General features: G+C 48.9%; 1 protein-coding gene across 6 annotated transcripts; it reads left to right on the top strand.

Moving 5' to 3' along the window:
* Positions 1 to 90: 90 nt before the first annotated feature.
* On the top strand, positions 91 to 19,825 carry LOC8044075 (pre-mRNA-processing factor 39). Of its 6 annotated transcripts, XM_042293483.1 has the most exons (17): positions 142 to 200; positions 1,059 to 1,133; positions 1,213 to 1,310; positions 1,471 to 1,854; positions 2,402 to 2,527; positions 2,915 to 3,030; positions 4,475 to 4,642; positions 6,369 to 6,657; positions 8,515 to 8,625; positions 8,942 to 9,106; positions 9,615 to 9,741; positions 12,592 to 12,800; positions 13,249 to 13,308; positions 14,996 to 15,180; positions 18,268 to 18,342; positions 18,811 to 19,012; positions 19,464 to 19,825. In XM_042293483.1, exons 5-17 carry the CDS (start codon positions 2,489 to 2,491, stop codon positions 19,524 to 19,526), a joined length of 1,809 nt encoding a protein of 602 aa, XP_042149417.1. In that variant the 5' UTR covers positions 142 to 200; positions 1,059 to 1,133; positions 1,213 to 1,310; positions 1,471 to 1,854; positions 2,402 to 2,488; the 3' UTR covers positions 19,527 to 19,825. The 6 variants fall into 6 exon arrangements, with proteins under 6 accessions (XP_029825465.2, XP_042149418.1, XP_042149415.1 ...); XM_029969605.4 differs by lacking the exon at positions 1,213 to 1,310 and having other exon boundaries at positions 91 to 200; positions 1,721 to 1,854; XM_042293481.1 differs by having other exon boundaries at positions 130 to 200; positions 1,059 to 1,310.
* Positions 19,826 to 20,174: the final 349 nt, after the last annotated feature.

The following is a 20,174-nucleotide window of genomic DNA, read 5'->3' as shown; positions in this document are numbered from 1 at the left end:
GACAAAGTATAATGACCTCATAGTTCATTGCACACATAATTGCGCATCGACCTCCATTTTGATGGCGTATATCTGACGTAAGCTTTGTTTTGCTTTTAAAGCGCGCAAGGCGGCGCTAGTTGCATCTGCGGAATATTTTGGTTTGGAACACGGGTTGTATTTCCCGCTAACAAGCTCGAAATACCCGCAAATAAAAGAGGGTAAGCTGAATCGGATAAGTCGTCGAATCTTTCGAATATCTGTGCCGAACTCGTACACGACGCCTTTGTTTGCCGATGTAATGGTTTGAGCGTTTCAGCATCCAATTGGCCTGGCACCGGCACTGCTCGCGATCGCGTCAAGTTCCTCGGTGTAAATCCGAGTAATCCAAATCGATTTTACACACGATCGTGTATTAAACTCTTAAATCGGGTTCTCCAATGTCTCTTTCGATGACTCAGTATCGTAGTTTTACAATCGCGATGATACTGGACTATCTTTTCGCGCTCCTCACGTACTGATGCCTGAACGCCCTTCGTTTGAACCTTTGAATTTACAGCGTGTAATAAAGTGTATGTGTTATTGGATGGGTGGGAACCTAACTGTGATCGACAATCGAGACGCAGTACGCGTTACGAACCAGTCGCTTTCGTACGTAGCCAGTAGTGCACTGGTTGTACTGCGCGCACTAATGAACTTGTCGTGCTTCCGAACTTCCTAACGCGTTCATAGAGGCATTCACTTTCCCACGATTGATGGAACACTGCTCCGATCGGTAGGCAATGGATAAGTGCACAGAACGTAAGCATTTGATAGTATATACCACTTTTTTTTTCATCAAAATTATTAGTGTTACGATGGTTTGCTCATGTGATTCTACACTCTGGGCAGCCGGCTAAAGCTGTGATATTTATCAAAATGCAGAGCAAATTCTTTATATAAGTTGATGTCAATTTGCTTCCTCTTTTTTCTCCCCCGATCATTTGGCCTGTAGATAGGTAACTTGTTTTATAACATGTCTCTTGACAAATGCTAGTGTTGCTGTTCGCATGACTGGTAAGGTCGAACCGATTCTTCAGTATTTCAGGTTCCAGCCGTCGCAATGCACTCCAGCAAAAACGGCGGCGATGACGCGGCGTCCGGAGACGCCAAAGGTACGTCGTCTGCAACTCGCCAAGGACGGCAGGTGGCAAAGCCCGTGCCTTTCTCGTTTGTTGTTGTTGTTGTTTGCAGTTTTCCGTGGGCCACAAAACGGCTTTATTTTCCGTTTCTGCCACAAACACACTTCCGTTCTGCCGTGGCCAACGTTGCGTCCACAACGCTCTGCTCAGGTGCGCTCCTCACCCCCACCCCTAAAAACTCCCCTTTTTTTCCCCCAATCCCTCCCCTCCCCACGTGGGGGAAAGAATCATTGTTTCTGTGCTGATTGTGTGTGTGTGCCAACCAGCAAGAGTGTAGACACGCAAACGCTCTCCAATTGCCAACGTGTAGAGATCATCAGAGATGGAAAGCGCCCGAGTTCCCAGAGAAAGTTTGGTGGCGAGCGGACGATGACACCCCCTCCTCCTAGCTTCTCGGGGTGAAAACGGAAGGGCTTCTCTCTCTCTAGTAAGCTAACGGTGCCAAGGTAAAAAGCTCGTCGAAGCCGACGTCCCAAACCTTTCTTCGGTAGACGACCCTGGTTGGGGTCGTACAGTCTGCTAACACGTCGTCTGCTCCGGGTGTCTTTGGGTGGGGCTAGGTGGCGCTGCCGCTACGGAGGTTAAGAAGGAAGGTAAGGAGTCTCCTGAACTGGAAAAGTACTGGCAAGTGGTGCGCACCAATCCGGCAGACTTCACAGGATGGACGTACCTCCTGCAGTTTGTGGAACAAGAGGTGAGCTTCATCGGAAAGAAATTCCAGCTACATTCGGTAGCTCAGGAGTGCAGTCACCACGTTTCGCTTGAAGCCATCTGCTTCTTTTAGTTTGTTTTCTGCTAGCCTCTGCCTCATGGTGTCACAAGATCGTTCATGGCGTGCTCAGAGTATGTTGTGTTACTAACTGTCATCTACTATGCTTAGGTGTTGCCCTTCATTTGGTTGTCTTGTGTTGTGCATCGTCTGCTGCATTTTGTTGTTTTCATTTATTTTGCTACCTTATACACTGTTCAGTACATAGGTATCATAATTGATTAGCTTGGGGCATAACCCCTTTTGTTCTTTGTCATTGTTGCTTTCAAGTTTTATGGCAGTTACCTCCTACATTTGCTATAGTGTATTGTTGTCTGCCATATTGGGGCATTGCTGTCCGCTTCGTTTAACATTAGGTTGTACTGTTAACTTGCAGTGAATGATTTTTTTTTAGTGAGTACATATGCTTTTATATGCAATTGTTTCATACAACTTTGTTCGCCTGCAATGATGTAATTTTGTTTTACCCCAGAACAACCTGACTGCGGCGAGGGAAGCATTTGACAAGTTCTTCACCTACTACCCGTACTGCTATGGCTACTGGAAGAAGTATGCCGACATGGAAAAGAAACACTGCTCCATTGAGAAGGCAGAAGAGGTAAGCCACTTTTAATGTTTTCATAACCGACCCTCCCACCCCCCTTACCCAGAAAGAACTTTCCCACCCAGATTTTTCCCATTTTCTAACACAACGTAAACTGCTCAGGTGGCTTGCTTGCACACAATGAGGCGTGTGCTGTGGACAGATACGTTTTTCCCCCCTCTTGCGTGCCGTGAGCAGACGACGTCTGCCAGGGCGTACGCAGACGACGCACGGGAGTAAGCGGCCACTGTGGGAAAACGGGCGTCTGCAAAGGTCACGTCTTGGTTTTGATGCGGGGATAGATCTCAACGCTTGTACGCGCTCTCTGGGATGCTTTCCGCACCCGAGGCCACAGGCGCGTGTCTGAATGTGCGTGCGTTTCGATCCGTTTTCCGATTGCAGACGTTTGAGCGCGGCGTCGCGGCCATTCCCCTCAGCGTGGACCTGTGGATCCACTACATCAACTTTGTCAAGACTCACTTCAAGGATGAGGACCACTACTACCTCAAGGTCAAAAAGTGAGTTGGAAGCATCAGGCCCTTTGCCGTTACTCCTGTTTTGGAAGCGGATATAGATTTAGTGCGAGGTCTGGATTGCACCTTGCACCAATTTAACTGACCGTCAAAAAAAAAAAGACCCTCGAAAGAAGGCATGTTTGCATTTTGTTTACCCCCTGTTTTCTTTTATATTTTCTTCATTTTTGGTTGGGCTTAGCGTAATCTACAAGGCATGTCGCTGAGCTGCTTTCAATTATACTGCATCCAGCGTGAACCTGCTGATTTATTCATGCAAAATGCATTGTAACGTAACCAAAGTTTGATTTTGTACACATAAAGTTAGGGGCCTAAATGAGCTGGTGGTGGTTAAACATTTGACTGAGACTAAGACTGAAACTGAGACTTTGTGTTTTTCCGTCCCTTCGCGTCCTAGCCTCGGGGTTTTTAGTAAAATGTTTGAATTTGTGTTGCATTATCGTCACCGTACCGTTTCATCGCTCGCTAAATTCGGCGGGACTTCGCTATAGGTCAACAGACACCTACTTGTGGTACCACTTGATTACAGTGTCCACAACATTGTTAGGTGTAGTAACGCTGAATGTCAAGTTGTGGTGTAACATGGGCAATGTCACACAATGTCGGGTCACATGACGTCGCAGGTAATTACAGCTTGACACCGAGACACATATCTGAGCTGGGCTCATGTTTCGCAAATGCATTCTGCTTACAAGATGTTTGTACGACATGACCGAGGGATTACCTTAATTTTATTTATGGCAAGGTTTCCGCATACACACGCTTGCACTGGAAGCGAGGCACTTTAGAGCGCCTCCCTGTAAACCGTTTATTCTGTCTGTGACTACAGCTCAGAACCCACGAACCGAGCACGACCAGCCACATTACAGCAATCGAATATTTTACGCAAACAAAATTTGGCAGAAACACTTGAGACTGCTTATGTGTAGGAATGCAAAGGCATTCCTACATGCAGCACATTCCTACAACCAGCGCGCCACATCTGCCTTCCGCACACGGCGCTTCGGCGGTGATATCTTGCTCCCACAATGCGCAGGCGCGGTGAACCCTGCCGGCTTCACGACGGGTTCCGTGACGAAGCTTCTGCGTTGCTGTGCTTGTCCTTGTGTTTTATTGAGAATGGGAATTTAGGTGCCGTTTTTTGCTGCTACAGACGACGCCGGCTTTGCTCCATGGGAAAAGTAATGCTTTCGCATTAATCACTGAGGCGGCAGAATTGTCGGAACTTCGTCGCTACGCACGGGCCGCGTTCTAAGCGTCGCTCGAGCAGATCCGAGTTACTCCCGCGAGCCTCGTCGCGCGATAGCACGGCTGGAGAGACGCCGGGAACGAGTAGGTTTTCGGGTGCCAAACGCGCGAGACCTCTCTTTATCCCGGAGCGAGACGAAGCGAAATTTAGAACGGCGTTCCTCCTCTTTGCCTCCCGCAGTCTGTTCGAGCGTGCCATCGAGTCGTCGGGGCAGGACTTCCGCTCGGATCGGCTGTGGGACATGTTTGTCACCTGGGAGCTGGAGAACAAGAACCTCAAGGAAGTGACGGCCATCTACGAGCGGGTGCTCCAGGTGCCCACGCAGCTGTACGGCCACCACTTCGAAAAGTGAGGCCCCTTCGCTCTCTCCCGATTGACGTTGCCTCGATGCCGGAAACGCATCTCGGAAATCGAGGGACCGCTTTTCTGCGCGTGGTAATTCGCACCAGTCGGAGACGCGTTCCAGGAAGCACAGCGTCGCTGAGCCGAGTTCCATCCTCGTCGACGAGTTGCTCGGTTGTTCGGACCCTTGGACGTATTGGAGGGTTTGGCTTGCCTAGATGTACTGTGGCGTGCACTCGATGGCAGGCCTCTCAGGCGAAAGTTTGGGGTACGGGTGGCTCCTGTCCACCGAACATAGCTGCGCTCGAATCCAGCCAGTTGGTCTGGATGACGATACGAAGTTGCAATCTGTGTCGTGCAGATTGCGCAGCGCACCAAACAGGTTGCCTGTGAACGGCGCTTGAACGGCCTGCATAGTATTTGTGCGCGAAGCACACACCGAGGCAAGCTCCCCCTCCAAAAGTAGCCGCCGACTGCACGCTCCGTCCAAGTTAAGTCCGTGGACGTGGAAGTTCTAAAATGGCCCTATAAGGGCTATGCGGTTAACAAACATGTCGAACAATAAAGAACGCCGGTGTATCACAAATGAAAATGGCGTCGGTGACTGCGTATGACAGCGATAAAGTTGAGAGGAAACTGAAGAATGCATCCTTCCTGTCCATGCATTCACGCACAGATATGCGGTGTGTTTGTAGACGGATTAGTGGTTCACTAATCTAAAGCGTTTTATGGCTGTCTTGATTCTTGCGTCGCCTAGCTGCGGCATCTCGCTCGATGTCTCGCGGAGCGACAAGTTGGCGGAGGATGAGGGCTAAATTGTTGTCGTCTTTTTGTGTTTTTGCAATTAATTGTCACATTATGGATGCCAGCGACCGGAAATAGGTTCGACGTGCTCGGAGCTGGCAGCAGGTTCGAGGAATCTAGGCAACATACTATGTACTGAAATGGTTTGCTGGTCAAAGCTTCTCCTTGCAGGCTTTATTTAGACCTAGCAAAGGCTTGCGAGGACAGTCGCCACGTGAGCAGCGTTCTGGGATAAACTCGGATATTGAGATATTCTATGTGTCGAATTATTTGAAAACTCGACTACTGGGAATGGAGTTGGTCGGCCGATCACTGTTCAATTTGAATTCGACGCTCAAATATTTGCGCTCCTCTACTTTTCCGTCGACCGCCACACCTCAGTATACTCTCGCAACGTCTTGTGTAATTTTAGTTTCGGTTTGCTTCCTGTCCCTTCCAGCTGGGCTGTCATTTTTTTTAAGTGTAGAGGCACGTATGAGCAAGCGTCAAATACAGTGTTTTATTTTGCAATGTCACTTCTTGGTGGCACATAATTATTTTTTTTATTTAGGCAACTTTTATTTTGGTACGCTCCTTTGTTGTTACAGAATGGCAAATCTATGTCATTCAACCTTGCGCTTCATGGTGAACACAGATCTAGATATGATTAATGAACTCTGAGTTGGACAGCCATGGAAACAAGGAAGTTACAGGTCTGAACGCACGAAAGGCAGAGTAAAGTCGCTCAAACGACTGACGTGCTGGCGTGTCAGTCATGCCGGCATCAGTTGACTTTGTGCCCGTAAAATAGTGTCTTTCAGAAATATACGTTCTTTGCGGAGCGTGCCACGGCGTTACCAAGTCTAAAGTTTGTGTTAGGCATGCAGGGAAAAAAAGCTTGGTGCTCTGCGGGGCTCGTGCGTGAGTGGTGGCCCCTCGCCCTTGCCAGGTTCCAGGAGCACGTGAAGACGCACCCCCCCAAGGAGCTGCTCTCGACGGACGAGTTCCTGCAGCTGCGGCAGCAGTACCTGGAGTCGATGCGCAAGGCCCCGTCCACGCTGCCCTCCTCGCCCCTCGCAGGGGCCGCTGGGGGTGCCGGTGCCGGGGAGGAGGGGGGCCCCAGCCAGATGGAGATCGACGAGGAGGAGGGGGCGGACGCCCCGCCCCCGGGGGTGGACGACGCGGGCCCGCCCGGGGTGGACGACGACACCGTCGAGAAGGAGGACTCCAGGGCCCTGGTGGGTGCGCTGTATGCGGAGCGCAAGTCCGTCTGCTCCTTGAGCAGGGGTTGCGGTTACGTCGGAACGACGTTGCGCTCCGATTGGCTCCGATTGAAAAATAGTGGGTAGACCTCAATGCTAGATGCCTCAAGATCTACCCGCTATTTTTTTTTTTTTTTTTTCCATGAACCATTAGTGCAGTTTTTGTGCAAAGTGCAGTCAAACTTGCCCTCTGCATAAATCCGCTTGCAGAGAGTATCCCGACGGTCCGAGCATTAACCCTTCAACGGTTGGGTTCTTTTTCTCGAAACACGTTTGCTGTGGTCGGGGTTTGTTTTACAGGTTTATTCCACGCAGCTTGCGCGTAATAAACCGACGGGAGATTTTTTAGCCCGTCTGCGAGTTGACAGTCGGGCAAAAATTACTGTATTTACTCGGATAATGACGGCACTTTTTTTCTTGAAAGCTTGACACATATTCGCGGGGGGCGTTCATTACACGGGGTAAAATTTTTGCATTTACACACTTTGTGCGAATGTCATATTAGGTGCCAATATGACGCGGTAAGGTACTGTGGCACGTCTCCAGTGATATAGAAGCACCCACGGCTGGTCAAGGGCACGCCATAATAAACATGCTTTATAAATTGCCAACCTTTTTAGGGCGCTTTCGGGGTGCCTTTTGCCGAAGGAAAAGCGCCCTACGAAGCTCACTCAGCACGAAAAGCAACACAACCGTTCTTAGGCGATATGTATTGTTAGTATCCGGCGGGCACGCTCAGGTATGATTTGCGACTAAGCGTATAAGAGTTCATACGAAGTCCCACTGCCGACCCCCAAAGCCCGCTCGCATAGATCAAGTTTCGTTCACGAAGAGGCTACCAGACACTCTGGCCTACAGCGCAGCGTGCACCTCGCTGTGCCGTTCTGTTACGGATTTAATAAACGCATTTACTCAGAGTATCTGAAATTAGGCCTAACCACTTTCACGATTTCACTGTCCGAAAGCGGACAACAGACGACGGCTTGTTTGTTGACATCAATGCATTCGATAGGCGAAGAATGTCCGGGGCTCTGCAATTCCTCGACCCAAGCTTCGTCAAGTGTGCGCGACACTCGGTTTACGGTTGATCACTTCCGTAACTACAGCAACTACACACTTGCAGCCATTACGTGAGCAGCCTGGCCTGGCTTGGCTTGACTTAGCTTGGCCTGACCGCTTGATGGCAAAAGAAAACTGGCTTGGTGGTTTGCTAAATTAGATTAAATTCGAGACTCGCGGATCCGAAAATTGGAGGTGCGTTAATCACGGAAGGGGAAAAAACAAGTCAAAATATTGATGCCCGTTGTGGGGGGTGCGTTTATTATGCGAGTGCATTTATTATGCGAGTAAATACGGTAGGCGAGAACGTCCCGCCGACACACAAATAGCGGAAAAGGTCTCACGGCCTCTGGTGCCTTCGTCTTTAGTGCTCCTTCGCCTGATGGTGGACGTCGGCGCGTGTACGGCGGCGGAACGACTTCGGACTTGTCAACGAAGCGCGAGTTGTTGATGGCCTTCGACATAAAAGAGCGGACAATCGTAACTTTGGCTCGCGTCCAATCTCGCCTTGCCACGGTGCTCGGTTTGTGACGGACTGTCAAATTTTTGTTCCGATCCGTTAGCAGACAATGTACTATTTTTCTCATTCCGCTTTCATCCGCGAATGACGCTTTATAGCAGATGATTCGCTCGTGTTAGCAGACAAACCGTCTACGAGCACTGCCTTCGCTCGTTCCTCGAGAGGCAAATTAGATCTCGCTGTGGCCGAAACCGGACCCCTGCCATCGTCGGTCTTTTAACTCTGGACTCCCTGGCCTGCCTTGTCACGTGCAGAAGAACGACAATGAAGCCAAGTACATCCGGGACAAAGTGGTGGAGAAGCGGAGAGTCCTCTTCAAGGCCAACGAGGAGGAAGTGGGACGCCGGTGGGCCTTCGAGGAAGGGGTGAGTCAGCACTTTTCACCTTCTTGCAACACCATGTTTACCGACGAGCTAGAATCGTTAACTCCCTGCAAAATTAAACTAGCCGAACCGAGAGGAGCTGACTGTGGAAGAAACGCGTGCCGGAGCAAGAAAGATGGAAAGATAAACAGGCTGCTTTTCAAGCCCCCAAAAAACCGACTTCACCACAGTTTTATGATGTTTTTTGCGACCCGTTCCTAGGAGGACGCGCGTCATGATTGATCTTAGGCAGTCACTCGGTCCGTCCTCGTCGCCGGTCTGACCTTGGGGACGATCTTTCTGCCCGCGTTGTGCCCAGATCAAGCGTCCCTACTTCCACGTGAAGCCCCTGGAGCGCCTGCAGCTGAAGAACTGGCGGGAGTACCTGGACTTCGAGGTGCGGAACGGCAACCACACGCGGACGGTGATCCTCTTCGAACGCTGCCTCATTGCCTGTGCTCTCTACGAGGACATGTGGATGAAGGTATCCTTTTTGCTTTCATTTTTCTGAAATCTTTTTTTTTTTGTTTTGTGCCCCTACATTCTAGAACAAAAATCTGCTTCTTCGTTGCAAAAGTGTTGGGGCGTGCTGGCTGGAGCAAGCACCAGCTGGAACATTTTATGCCCCCCTCCCCCGCTATAATGCACAGCGGGCATTGTAGGGATGAAATAAACGTATTTACATAAATAAACTCCAGTTCTCTTGTGGCATGACTGGCAAGTTGCTAATCGCTGGTGCTTGCCAGTTTTCTTGGCTAAACTGTCAAGCTGCTAATCACTGGTGCTTACGAGTTTCCTTGTGAAAGGCAAGCACCAATCTTTGGTGTCTGCCAGTCACTGAACCTTACAATCACACCAGTTTTTTTCGACAAGCACCAGTTTTCTGGCTTGTGTGGGCAGGTGCCAGCTTTTTTTGCGTTTCTGCCGCTGCTCTGTTCCGTCTGCTGGTCTAAGGTGACGGTTTGTGACAATACGTGCCGATCGTGTTTCAGTACATCAAGTACCTGGACACGGCGGAGCCCGAGAAAGTGAAGGAGGTTTTTCAGAGGGCCTGCACCATCCACCTGGTGCGCAAGCCCAGCGCCAGCCTTGCCTGGGCGGCCTACGAGGAGAAGCACGGTGAGTGCCTGTCCGGGAGGGTGCCGCCTCTTTGGAAAAGGAGAGGATCATCATAAAAGCAAACAAACGTGTGCGTGCAAGGTCGATTGCATAGTTTCAGTCACGCGACTGGAGACGGGCCGGAGCGTTGAAGCCTCCAGGAGTTTCCTCTTTTGAGTTCATCCTTCTGGCTTTTACCTCTTTCCGTGCCGCGCCCATCAAAATCGACCGCGCGCTATCGACGATTTGCGAGCCTTGTTGCCACGCCTCCAGTGCGTTACCGGACAGGTTACAGCATCTGGTGGTTAGAGTAAACACACTATAGTCCGGCAACTCAAGAAGGTGGGGTGAAGGAAAGGAAGGCCGGGAGAAGGAAGCAGACGAAACGCTGGAGAGGAGAGAGGGGAACCTCCTCTGCTCTTTAGCGTTTTGTCTGCTTCCTCCTCCTCGACCTTCCTTTTCCTCGCCCTGTCTTCCTGAGTTGCAACGGACTATAGTTCCAGTTTCCGTATTGTTCTTTTCTTTTTTCTTTTTTCCCCTTGAGATAGATGAGGGGTATTGGATGCCATATTTGAGGGTGATGTTTGCAGCGCATGCTCAGAATGAGCTCAGATTAATAGTCTGTCAAGACCAGCAGTCTTGATGGTGCGGAATACAGATTCCAAAATATGTGCAGATGCTCGCTGTCAGCACGCGCTCAGCAGCCGCACACGCAAATATGGCCGCCAATGACGACTTTTTATGGCCGAACATGCGACCGAGAAAGGGCGCTCCGCGCTGCAAGTATGGTGTCTTCACCACGCGGCGCACCTCCTTGGAAGCGTTTGAAGTCTCGCGATTTGATCACGTCTGCGGTCAGTTTTGTTGATATTGGTAGCGCGAGCGAATCGGAAGATGATGTAGGACCGTCGTAATATCCTAGTACTGACGGCGATGATTCATCAAATCGGCCGGAAACATCGACGACTGCGCGTCGGTTAGGCTTATTTTGGACAGGCAGCGCTCGTCCTGTCCAGTTCCTTCCTCTGTCCTTGCAAAAATTCGCGCTGTTCTATTATGAATCCATACCAACTCGCCCAGTTATCCTGTTTACTAAGTCTTATTTTGGTTTTGGCTTCGGTTTTCACATTTTTGCTGGTCTCGCGTGTAGGTCTGGACAATTCACAGTTTTTGTCAATGTGTCTGGTGTTTAGATTAGACACTCTAGTGTAAGTTTCTGTATAAACTTTTTTTTTGTTTAATGCGATGGCAATTTATTACGAAGAAACTCTCAGCCGAGTGAGACTATGTACTAAAGCTTGATTAGATTATTTTTTTTATATATATCTAAAGCATTGCAACTAAAATTCGCCATAATTTGTATATATATATATATATATATATTTTTTTTTAGATATTTGCATATGTTTCTAATTTTTGTTGTGCTGGCCACAGCAGTTTTGGTTCTCAGAATTTAAATATTGCATAATTTATGAGACTCCTATTTTATACTTTTTACTATTAAAAAGTGTTTATTGCGCTACATTTTGATACACCGCAGTAAATTTTAGAAGCTCAAACTGAATGCCTAAAAACAAGAACTAAAGAAAGGAAGAAACAACGTGATGTCTAATTAAATTAAACTTTCAGTTGCGAGTTACGCCCGATGTTGTCTCTTCCTTGCTTTTGTCCTCGTTTCAGGCGTTCAGTTCGAGAGGTAAAACCGACTAGCACAACTTAAGGTCTATTCACACGATGCATCTTGTTGGCGAATCTTGCGTCGCGAAACTAGGTTTCGGGAAACAGATTCCCCATTTGAACGTGACCGAAAAAGTGGCGCGTCTCTGAAAAAAGTGGCGCACCTTCCTCGCTCCTGGAGCAATTTTTCGCTGAAACCTCACCGAGGCCTGTCAATCAACCGAAGGAGAAACGCACACACTGCCAATGGGCCGCTCGACTTCGCTATGACGTTTGACCTTCGAGGAGGAGCGAGCTTTTGGAGGAGTCTGATTTTTGGCCGATTTTGTATCCGAGCCAAAGCCGAAAAAAGAAAAACAAACATGGCGAGCGACAGGTGGAGAAGCGGTGCGTACGGACGATGAGTTTTGGTCCTACTCGGTTGCAGGTGTGTGATCAACGGGTTGGTGGCGCGGTGCAGATTCATCAACAGTCGTGACGAGTGCTAGCACCGCATATAAACATGATGGCTGGGGATAACTTTTTTTATTAGCGGTGCAGAAATGTCCGAAATGCTTCGAGATCTTCCGCCTGTTCTTTGACGTTCGCATTCTTTCCCGGGTTTGGCAGGACTAGTAAACCCAGTGGCCGCATCTGACAAAGTTCATTGAGTCGTATTAGTAAAAGAGACTGTCTCTTCAAACTGTGCGTACTTCATATTATTTTGATGCGAAATGCTTGGTATTCCCGGTGCAGATGACCAGGTTTGACGAAATTCTCGTTGGTCACTACGTCACAGGTTTCGCGCGTCATACTACACGTGTAACAGGCCGCTTTCGCAAAATCTTGGTTTCACTAAACTGTGGCGCGTTGAAAAGATGCACCGTGTGAATAACCCTTTACTATTTTGGTGCAACTCTAAAAACAAGCATTTTCAAAAGATTATTGGGATTCCTTACACATGGGCAGTTTTCCCACGGTATGGAGCTAAAATGATAGCTTTGTATGGGAACTCCCCATGGACTTTGCCTTCTCATGTTGGTCACACCCCATGACCGCACAATGTGGCATCAGTGTCGTGTGATGTCAATATGATGTCATCTCCACTCAATTCCAATAGAAAGTGCTGCCCATTAGAAGTTTTATCGAGTGCCGTCGCACCTTCTCTGCAATCGACGGAATGTATAAGTGAGGCAATCATTCTTTTGTGTGCAGGGCGGTTCGAAGAGGCGTCGGCCATCTTGGCGGGCACCGAGGAGCGGATCCCGGACTTACTGGAGGCCACGCTGCGTCGGATCAACGTGGAGCGCCGCTGCGGCAACCTGGACAAGGTGGAGGAGCTGTACCGGGCCTGCATTGCCAAGGCGGCCAACGCCCCCATGAGCACCTACTTTGCCTCCAAGCTGTCTCGCTTCCTGTCCAAGGTGAGCGGGAAAGAAACAGATGTTCTAAACCTTCGTACTGCTGCGTGATTTTCTCAACTGAGCTCCTAGTTGCCTAGAGGTTCCCCAGGGTACCCAAATTTCCCCAGCCGTTCCTTCCCCCAAATAAAGTGTTTTTCCTGTCAAAGGGCAACGCTGCTCTTGGGGGCCGCCGCTGAGGCGTCGTTGAGGAACGTCAATAAATGTATGAGCTGCCATTAGGAAAGATGTTTTGACCTGTTCCCGTCCTTTCCGTCGTTGATATTGCTCTTACTTATCCCCGTACATTAAACCTTTTCCTTTCCTTTTATTTGGCCTCCATGTCCGTCAATGAGGTTCTAACACCTCTGTTGGATCCAGTTGTGTTGCATCTCTGCAAAGTTACTCCGCGAACTGTGTGTTGGAGCTGCAATCATTCGGTAGAGATGAAACTCGTCGTTTGTCGTTCCAGGTGCGGAACGACACAGAAGCCGCCAGGAAGGTGCTGAAAGAGGCCATGGAGCGAGACCCGGTGAGTCGGACGAACCGGTCTCGTTTTTCGAGGGGCTGACAAATGTCTCACTCCTCTGTCCTTTCCTTTTTTTTTTTTCTCGCTTTCTTTTTCGGCATTGCAGCTGTTACAGGCACCGTGGGTCGTCCCCCCTTCTCCGTCCGAATCAGCCGCTTTCTGGTTGAGATTCTTGCGCCGCGTCGTAGCGAGTAGAAGAGCGAAGGGTGGCGAGAAAGAGATTGCCATTTCCCGGCAGGTACAAATGAATGGGCACATTTCGTAGCAGAGGGAACGATTAGTTCGGTCTTGATTTTTCTGTGGGTTGGTCTCGAGCTTGCCGCAAACATTGTCAAGTGATATGGCCACAATTCGACGTGTGGCTGGGCAGTTTGGGTACAACGCCTTTCTTGCATGTTGTGGCAGATAAACGAGGGACTGTTGGCGACACTCTTTTTTTTTATTCAAGAAAAATATCTTTGCTTTGGAATTTGTCGCCTGATCTGACAGAAAGAGAGTGAACCCTTTTAATATAAACTTTGTCGACTTATAGGCTTCGTGCGCACTTTGAAATCTGTGTTATGTTTGTTTACAAAAAAAGAACTGCGAAGGAGCTTGTGGTTGCAAGGGGGCAGTATGTGACAGGCATGGAACGCCAAAAATTGGGTGGTTACAGTCCTCGCGTCTTCGATACGCTTCATTTGTTCTTCGCCTCGTCGGGCCTTCGAAATTTATTTATCTGTATCACCTGCATCAAAGTGTTAGCAACAGCCGCTTAGAAAATGTCTAAACCCTTGCTGGGGGAGCTTCCAAATGTGTGCGCCCTTTTCGAGACTTGCTTGGAGAGCGAGGGACGTAAGCAGGCGAACAGGCAGGTAGCCCCTCTTCTCCCCACCTCCTTCCCCTCCTCCTGCCACGAGGGGCGGAACCATTGTCCCCGAAGAGTTGACAAGCGGCAGAGCTATGCGCACTCCGCGCCCGGCCGGGAGTGGGCGTGAGTAACCGCAGAAGGCCACTCGGCTCGCGTGGTTCTCTTGCAACGTGCGAGGCCCCGCTGGCTCAACTGACCACCCTGTCTTCCCCTTTCCCTCTCCTCTTCCTCCTCTTCCTGTTTTCCCTCGCTCACCGTCTCCCACCTTTTTCCTGCTTTTCCCTTATTGGTTACTTCCCTTCGCGCCCATTGCCTTTCCTTTTTATTGGCCAACTCCTCCCTTTTTCCCCACCTTTCCTCCCCATTTCCCATGCTCCCCTCCTTTGCCTTTCCACATTTTTCTTTTTCCCTATGCCCCCCCATTCCCTATTTTCCTTTTCCCTGACTGACTCTCCTCTTCCGTCTTTCCATATTCCCATCACTTCCCTTCTCCCTACTCGCACAATCCCTATTTTCCATCATTTTTTTTCCTGCTCTCCCACATCTTTCCATTTCCCTTCTCCTCGCTCCCACATTTCCCCATTTTCTTCAAATCCCCTACTCTCTACTTTCCCATTTCCCTCCCACATTTTCCTTTTTTCCCATCCCCTTTTCTCCCGCTCTCCCGCATCCTCATGTGCTCCCCTTTTTTGCTTTTCCCTCATTCCCCTTCCCTCCTCCCCCTATTTTTCCTCGCACCCTCTTCCCGCATCTCCCCGTGTCCCCTCTTTCTCCCCCCTGGCCGATTCCCCCTTCCCCTCCCTGCTTCCTTTTCCGGAACGGCGACCCCGGGCGGAGCAGACGTGCGGCCGTCTCTACATGCAACTGGTGGACATAGGCTTTGAGAAGACCCCTCCGGACGAGGCGGCCGTCGTCGAGGCCTTTGACCTGGCCCTGGCCAGCAGCGACCTGTCCCCGGGGGACAAGCTCACCTTCCTCCAGCGGAAGCTGGAGTTCCTCGAGGACTTCGGGGCAGACGTGAACAAGTGAGCAAACCCCTCCGGGCTCGTGTCCTACTACGGTGCCTAGAACGCTTGTTCGACCTTTTGGTCACCGCGAGATATAATTTGCATCTTGCGGGGCGATCGAAGATGGCATTCGTGGAGGTTCGTCTGCCACGAAGCGTCATTCTAAGACAAAAATAAAACTGAAAAGCACCGCACATCGTCTGCTAACAGACCGGAAAAAAGGTAGATCATCCCCTACGAATCAAGTGTTGCGGCGAAGCGAGATTGGATGCGAGCCGAACTGTGTGTGGTCGTCTGCTATTTCACGTTTGAAGCCATTGATGGCCCGTGCTTCGTTTGCAAATGTCTAGTGGTTCTGCTGCTGTGCAGGAGCCGACGTCGATTGGTGGTTGACTGAGTACCCGCACGTCGGAGGCCGCGAGACCTCTCGCTGTTCGTACGTCGGCGAGACGTTCTCTCCAAAAGTGTTGCACGATTGCGAGCTCGCAAACGAGTCCCAAATGTCCCATTGGCCGATTCCGCGCAAGCTGCGACGTCACGTCCAGTCGGACGAGAGGGACGTTGTCGTCGCGGCGTCCCGTCTCGTGTTTGCTACAGTCTCTCTCGACTGTCTGGCTGCAGGAAGACCTTTAGCAGAATGGGCATCCGCCGCCCGTTCCTTTTTTATAGATTTGGAGTGTGAATTCTGGTCGCTTGGTTTTCATAGTCCTCTATAGTTTGAGTGCGGAATTAGTTAAAGACTTGGTTCTGGCTCTCTTTATGCTGAAATCTTGTGCACGTCTGCACTGTGGACTTAAATTTTGCATTTTTTGTGTTCTTTTGTTATGAAAATTGTCAGTTTGTATAACTTGGGCAAAAACATGAAATTTTCTTGTTTTCTTGGATCTTCTTTTTTTTTTTTTTTTTTTTTTTTTTTTTTTAGAAATAAGTTTTGTTTGGGAAATTCTTTTTCATAGGTGCCAGCTTGAAATATTATAGTATGTATTACACATACACACACTAAAAGAAAGGCTACTTTTGAACACCGTTTTTAGACGATAGATTCTTGACGTAGACACAGTTTGTACTTCGGGCTGAGACAAGTTGTATCTTTGTAGAATCTTGCAAAATTTGACCTATAGAGCTGAAACTTTGCATGCTGCTTTTCTATATGCTTGTTAACATACCATGAGAAGTTCACGCAGAGTGAGCGAGCGCGTGAAAATGGAACTTTTCCCGAGCATAGTGCTGTGGCACAGCCTGCCTCTGTAAGTCGGGAGTTCTCAAACACTGCGATCTCAAGGAACCGCTATCTGCCACGAAATGGCACCCAAAGAATTCCTCGCAGTTTCGTCATTGGTGCAATGAAGCAGTAAATATTAAAGGGACACTGAGAGGATATTTATGCTCGCCAAGGATTTTATTTGTACATGACATATGAGAGCCCAACCACCCAGAACACAATTTGCGGCTCAAAATTTGTTTTCTTTCCGCCCAAAAAGCGCTGATTAAGAACTGGTTGGTTTGGGTCGCGCTCACTCTCCTCTCCGTTGTCACGTGCAGTTCTCTTCAGTTTAGACACCCGCACCGAATATAATCGAAAGTCGTGGGTCATCGAAAACACACGATCAATATTAAAAATTGAAAAAAAGTATGATACCCATTTTTTGTGCCTTCAAAAAGGCTGGAAATACGTTGATTGAAAAAAAAAAAAGTTGAGCAGAAAACCAGAAGCACTGTGTGCATTCTCTGTTTAATTCTCAGCATGGCGTCATGTCGCGGGAGTCGCAAGCTGGATGGCTGAACGTACCCACAAAGACGATGCCAAGTTATCGTCCCTTCTTCCGTCTGAAGACATCGCTCGTCTTACGAACACGAATTGGCAAAAGCTGGGAAAACGTGCAAACGTCAAGCACGAAGTGCTTGACCTTGACGTTTTTTGCTACAGTGTGCGAGATTTCAATCTGCCTCACACAATCAAATAAACGAAGGGGAAAAAAATCATGAGACATTCTACTGTGTCGAGGTGGATGACCAGCGAAGCTGTTTAGCACACGACCCGGACCACACCCCTCAAGGAACCGGCAGAAAGAAGACATTCACGACAGGACCGCCACCCCGGAAGAATAGAGAGGGCGGTGCGAGCGTAGACGTGGCCAACGCAGGTCACACAGCGGCAAATCTTTGAGAAAGTTTTATGATCTACCCGAGAGTTTACTGATCTTGAAGATGCTGCCTATTAATAACTAACCTGCTGAATAGACCTATTGCTAAATTACCCAAGCATCGAGGAGAATCCAAGGAATGGGGGTCCACATGCCGGCGTCTGCAGCAGTAACGTTTCTAAAGCAAAAGACTAAAACAAATGGCATCTTGCACATGCAATCGTCATTGCTTTATTTTGGTTATTTACTTTGAATCTTTTATACAGGGAGGTGTGCTCATTGAGCGTCGCAAGCGTAGAGTTTGTAGTCGCTGCACACAAAACGTCCTTGGAACTTTAGCCGTAAACAGCTTCGCTGTAAAAAAAATAATAATGCGGCTGGGCGTAGCCACATGACTTCCGGCAGCTTTCTCCTCCTCTACATTTCTTCTTCCTCCCCAGTCCAGTTTTGCTTCCGAGCAGTTGCGTTTTTTTGCGTTATTAAAAGTATATGTGGCGCTGTAGCAATATATTGATTAGGTAGTCCTCTAACACCTGGCAAAAAAAAAAAAATTCAAAAAAAATTTGGCGGGGCGGGGGGGGAAGGGGGGAGGGTGTCAGTGTTATTTTAATGCACATACTAGGCAGTATTGAGCTCACAGCTATGCATCAATGGGTGACTGATATTGCTCACATAGTGCTTATTAGAATGGAAAAATATAATACTAAAGGCCAAGGACAGTAGAAATTTGAAAGCTCAGGGATTTAGGAGCCCAGTTTAAGGACAGATGCTGCGAGTGATGATGGTCTTTGGATAGTTCTTTTCACCCGAGGTTTTGAATTTCGGAGCGTCCTCAAAGGTCTGAGACCCGTCTTATGGCCAAGTAAACTTTTTGAGGAGGACACCTCAGCACTAGAAACTTTGCTGAAGCCATGTTGGGAAGGCGACCGCTGATTCCCTTGGCCTTCTGCCCCTTTTGCAGGATTCAAGAGGTGTTTGAGGAGTACAGCAAGATGGTCAAGGTGCAGGCGTCCGCTTCCAAGAAGCGATCTGCCGAGTGAGTGCTTTCTATACGGTTTAATCCACATGGTCCGATATAAGTAGGCTCTCTTATGCTTGTTCTTGATATTTAATTAAATACTGTTCACACATGCACCACAGCATTATTTCAGTGCTGTTAGCTCTGGAATTATAGCTGAATGCCGACTTTGTGTTCAATTAGTGACGCAGCACTCTTAATTTAGCACCGTTGCGCATATGTGAACCTGTCTATCGACGTAAAATGAGCCGGAATTTATTGGTTTCTATTTTGCGTGGCCATCTTTCTGGCTGGCACGGGAAATCCGGTACTCTGAAGTTACGTCGAGCGTGATTAGGTGATCGGGCGAAATGTTTTGGCACTTGTCGCACGCACATTCGTTTTTGTTTCCTTTTGAGGAAACTTTCGAACTCCCACCGTCTTAAAACAGTTGCCATTTCATCGCCGCGACTCGTTGACGCGACTGCCGTCGTCTGCCCCTTGCAGGGAAGAGACGGAAACGGCGGACAAGAAGCCCAAGATCGAGGTGAACGGCGCGGAGAGCGTACCCAGCGCAGTCAACTCGGCGGCTGCCGCCGCGGCCGCAGCGGCGGCGGCCCAGGCCGTAGCCGCAGCCACTGCCAGCACCGCTGCCGTCGACCCTGCTGCCCAGTACAACTACGCCCAGCAATGGGGAAACTACCAACAGGTCGGCTGCCCCTCTCAACACGACTAATTAATTAACGATGAATTACTACGTGCAATGTTTTTACATCGGAGATACGTGCAAATATCGGAGCTCGCGTATCTTTTAGGGCTCCAGCTCTGACGCAAAAAGGTTAATGTGCAAACTCCTAGCAGGAAGTGGGAAATAAATAATGGTCCTGCGCAAATGTGTTTTCTTTATTTCCAACCTTTTTTTTCAATAATTTCTTTCCCAAATAGCCTAATCAGACTTTTTTCAGACCTATGCAGATGTAAAAGAAGTTAAAACGTGTTTGTCTTCTATTTGAACACGTATGGTACTTTTGCTATTGTTATGCTATGCTGCCTATCTCGTCATGGGTCCCCAATAGCATTATATCAGTTGTTACATTTTCCCGGACGATGTGAAGTATGAACTACTAAACTTCCTGCGTCATTCTTTTTGTTTTTTGCAGGCATACGGTTACCAGCAGCCTTGGAGCGCCTATCCGGCCGGTTCCTATTACCCCACGCATTGAACCGGAACCCGAACCGGGAGGAAAACCGCTTCCAAAAAACAACGGCGACGCAGGTCGTCTTGTAAATATAAACGAGGCTGGCCCCTCCGACGGCACGCAAGAGTCCAGCCAGTTGTTCATTCACCCACACTCCGAAAGAAGGCTCCCCTTCAAGCCATCTCACCTAGACCCTCACCCATCATTTTTTCTCTCTACGTTTTTACACTGCAAAATCGTTTTTTTTTTTCTTTTTTGTTACGATTAGCAGTGCAAAGACTCGAAGAAGGCGGAGTCACAAAAATAAATGACACAAATGTGTTTGTTGTCCGTTTTAGCTTGCCTTTTTTACTATCTGTGGCTCCAAGCACAATTCTCTTTGGTGCTTTTGCTTCGAAGAGACGTACCTTGGTTGTCGTGGGCCGTTATGGTTGCACCCCAGGAAGCTGGTGCCGTAGGCGGGACAATTGAAGCTCGCATATTAGCCAAACTTTTTTTGCGGTTAACGGTGGGAATATGCGGACGACGATCGTAGCATCTGCGTTTTTGGCACCGTTGGCCCCGTACCCATTGCATAAGCCGGTAACTTTGGCACGCCCCCGCACTTCCCAAGTGCGTCGAGTCTTTCTAAAGGACTTGCTAGTTCTCGATTACGCTGGGTGAGTTTCTAAT

This window comes from Ixodes scapularis, unplaced genomic scaffold (genome assembly GCF_016920785.2).
Source record: "Ixodes scapularis isolate PalLabHiFi unplaced genomic scaffold, ASM1692078v2 PGA_scaffold4__175_contigs__length_147842914, whole genome shotgun sequence".
Taxonomy (NCBI): Eukaryota; Metazoa; Arthropoda; class Arachnida; order Ixodida; family Ixodidae; genus Ixodes; species Ixodes scapularis.
The sequence above is the reverse complement of the archived record's forward strand: the minus strand, read 5'-3'. Positions and strand labels throughout refer to the sequence as shown.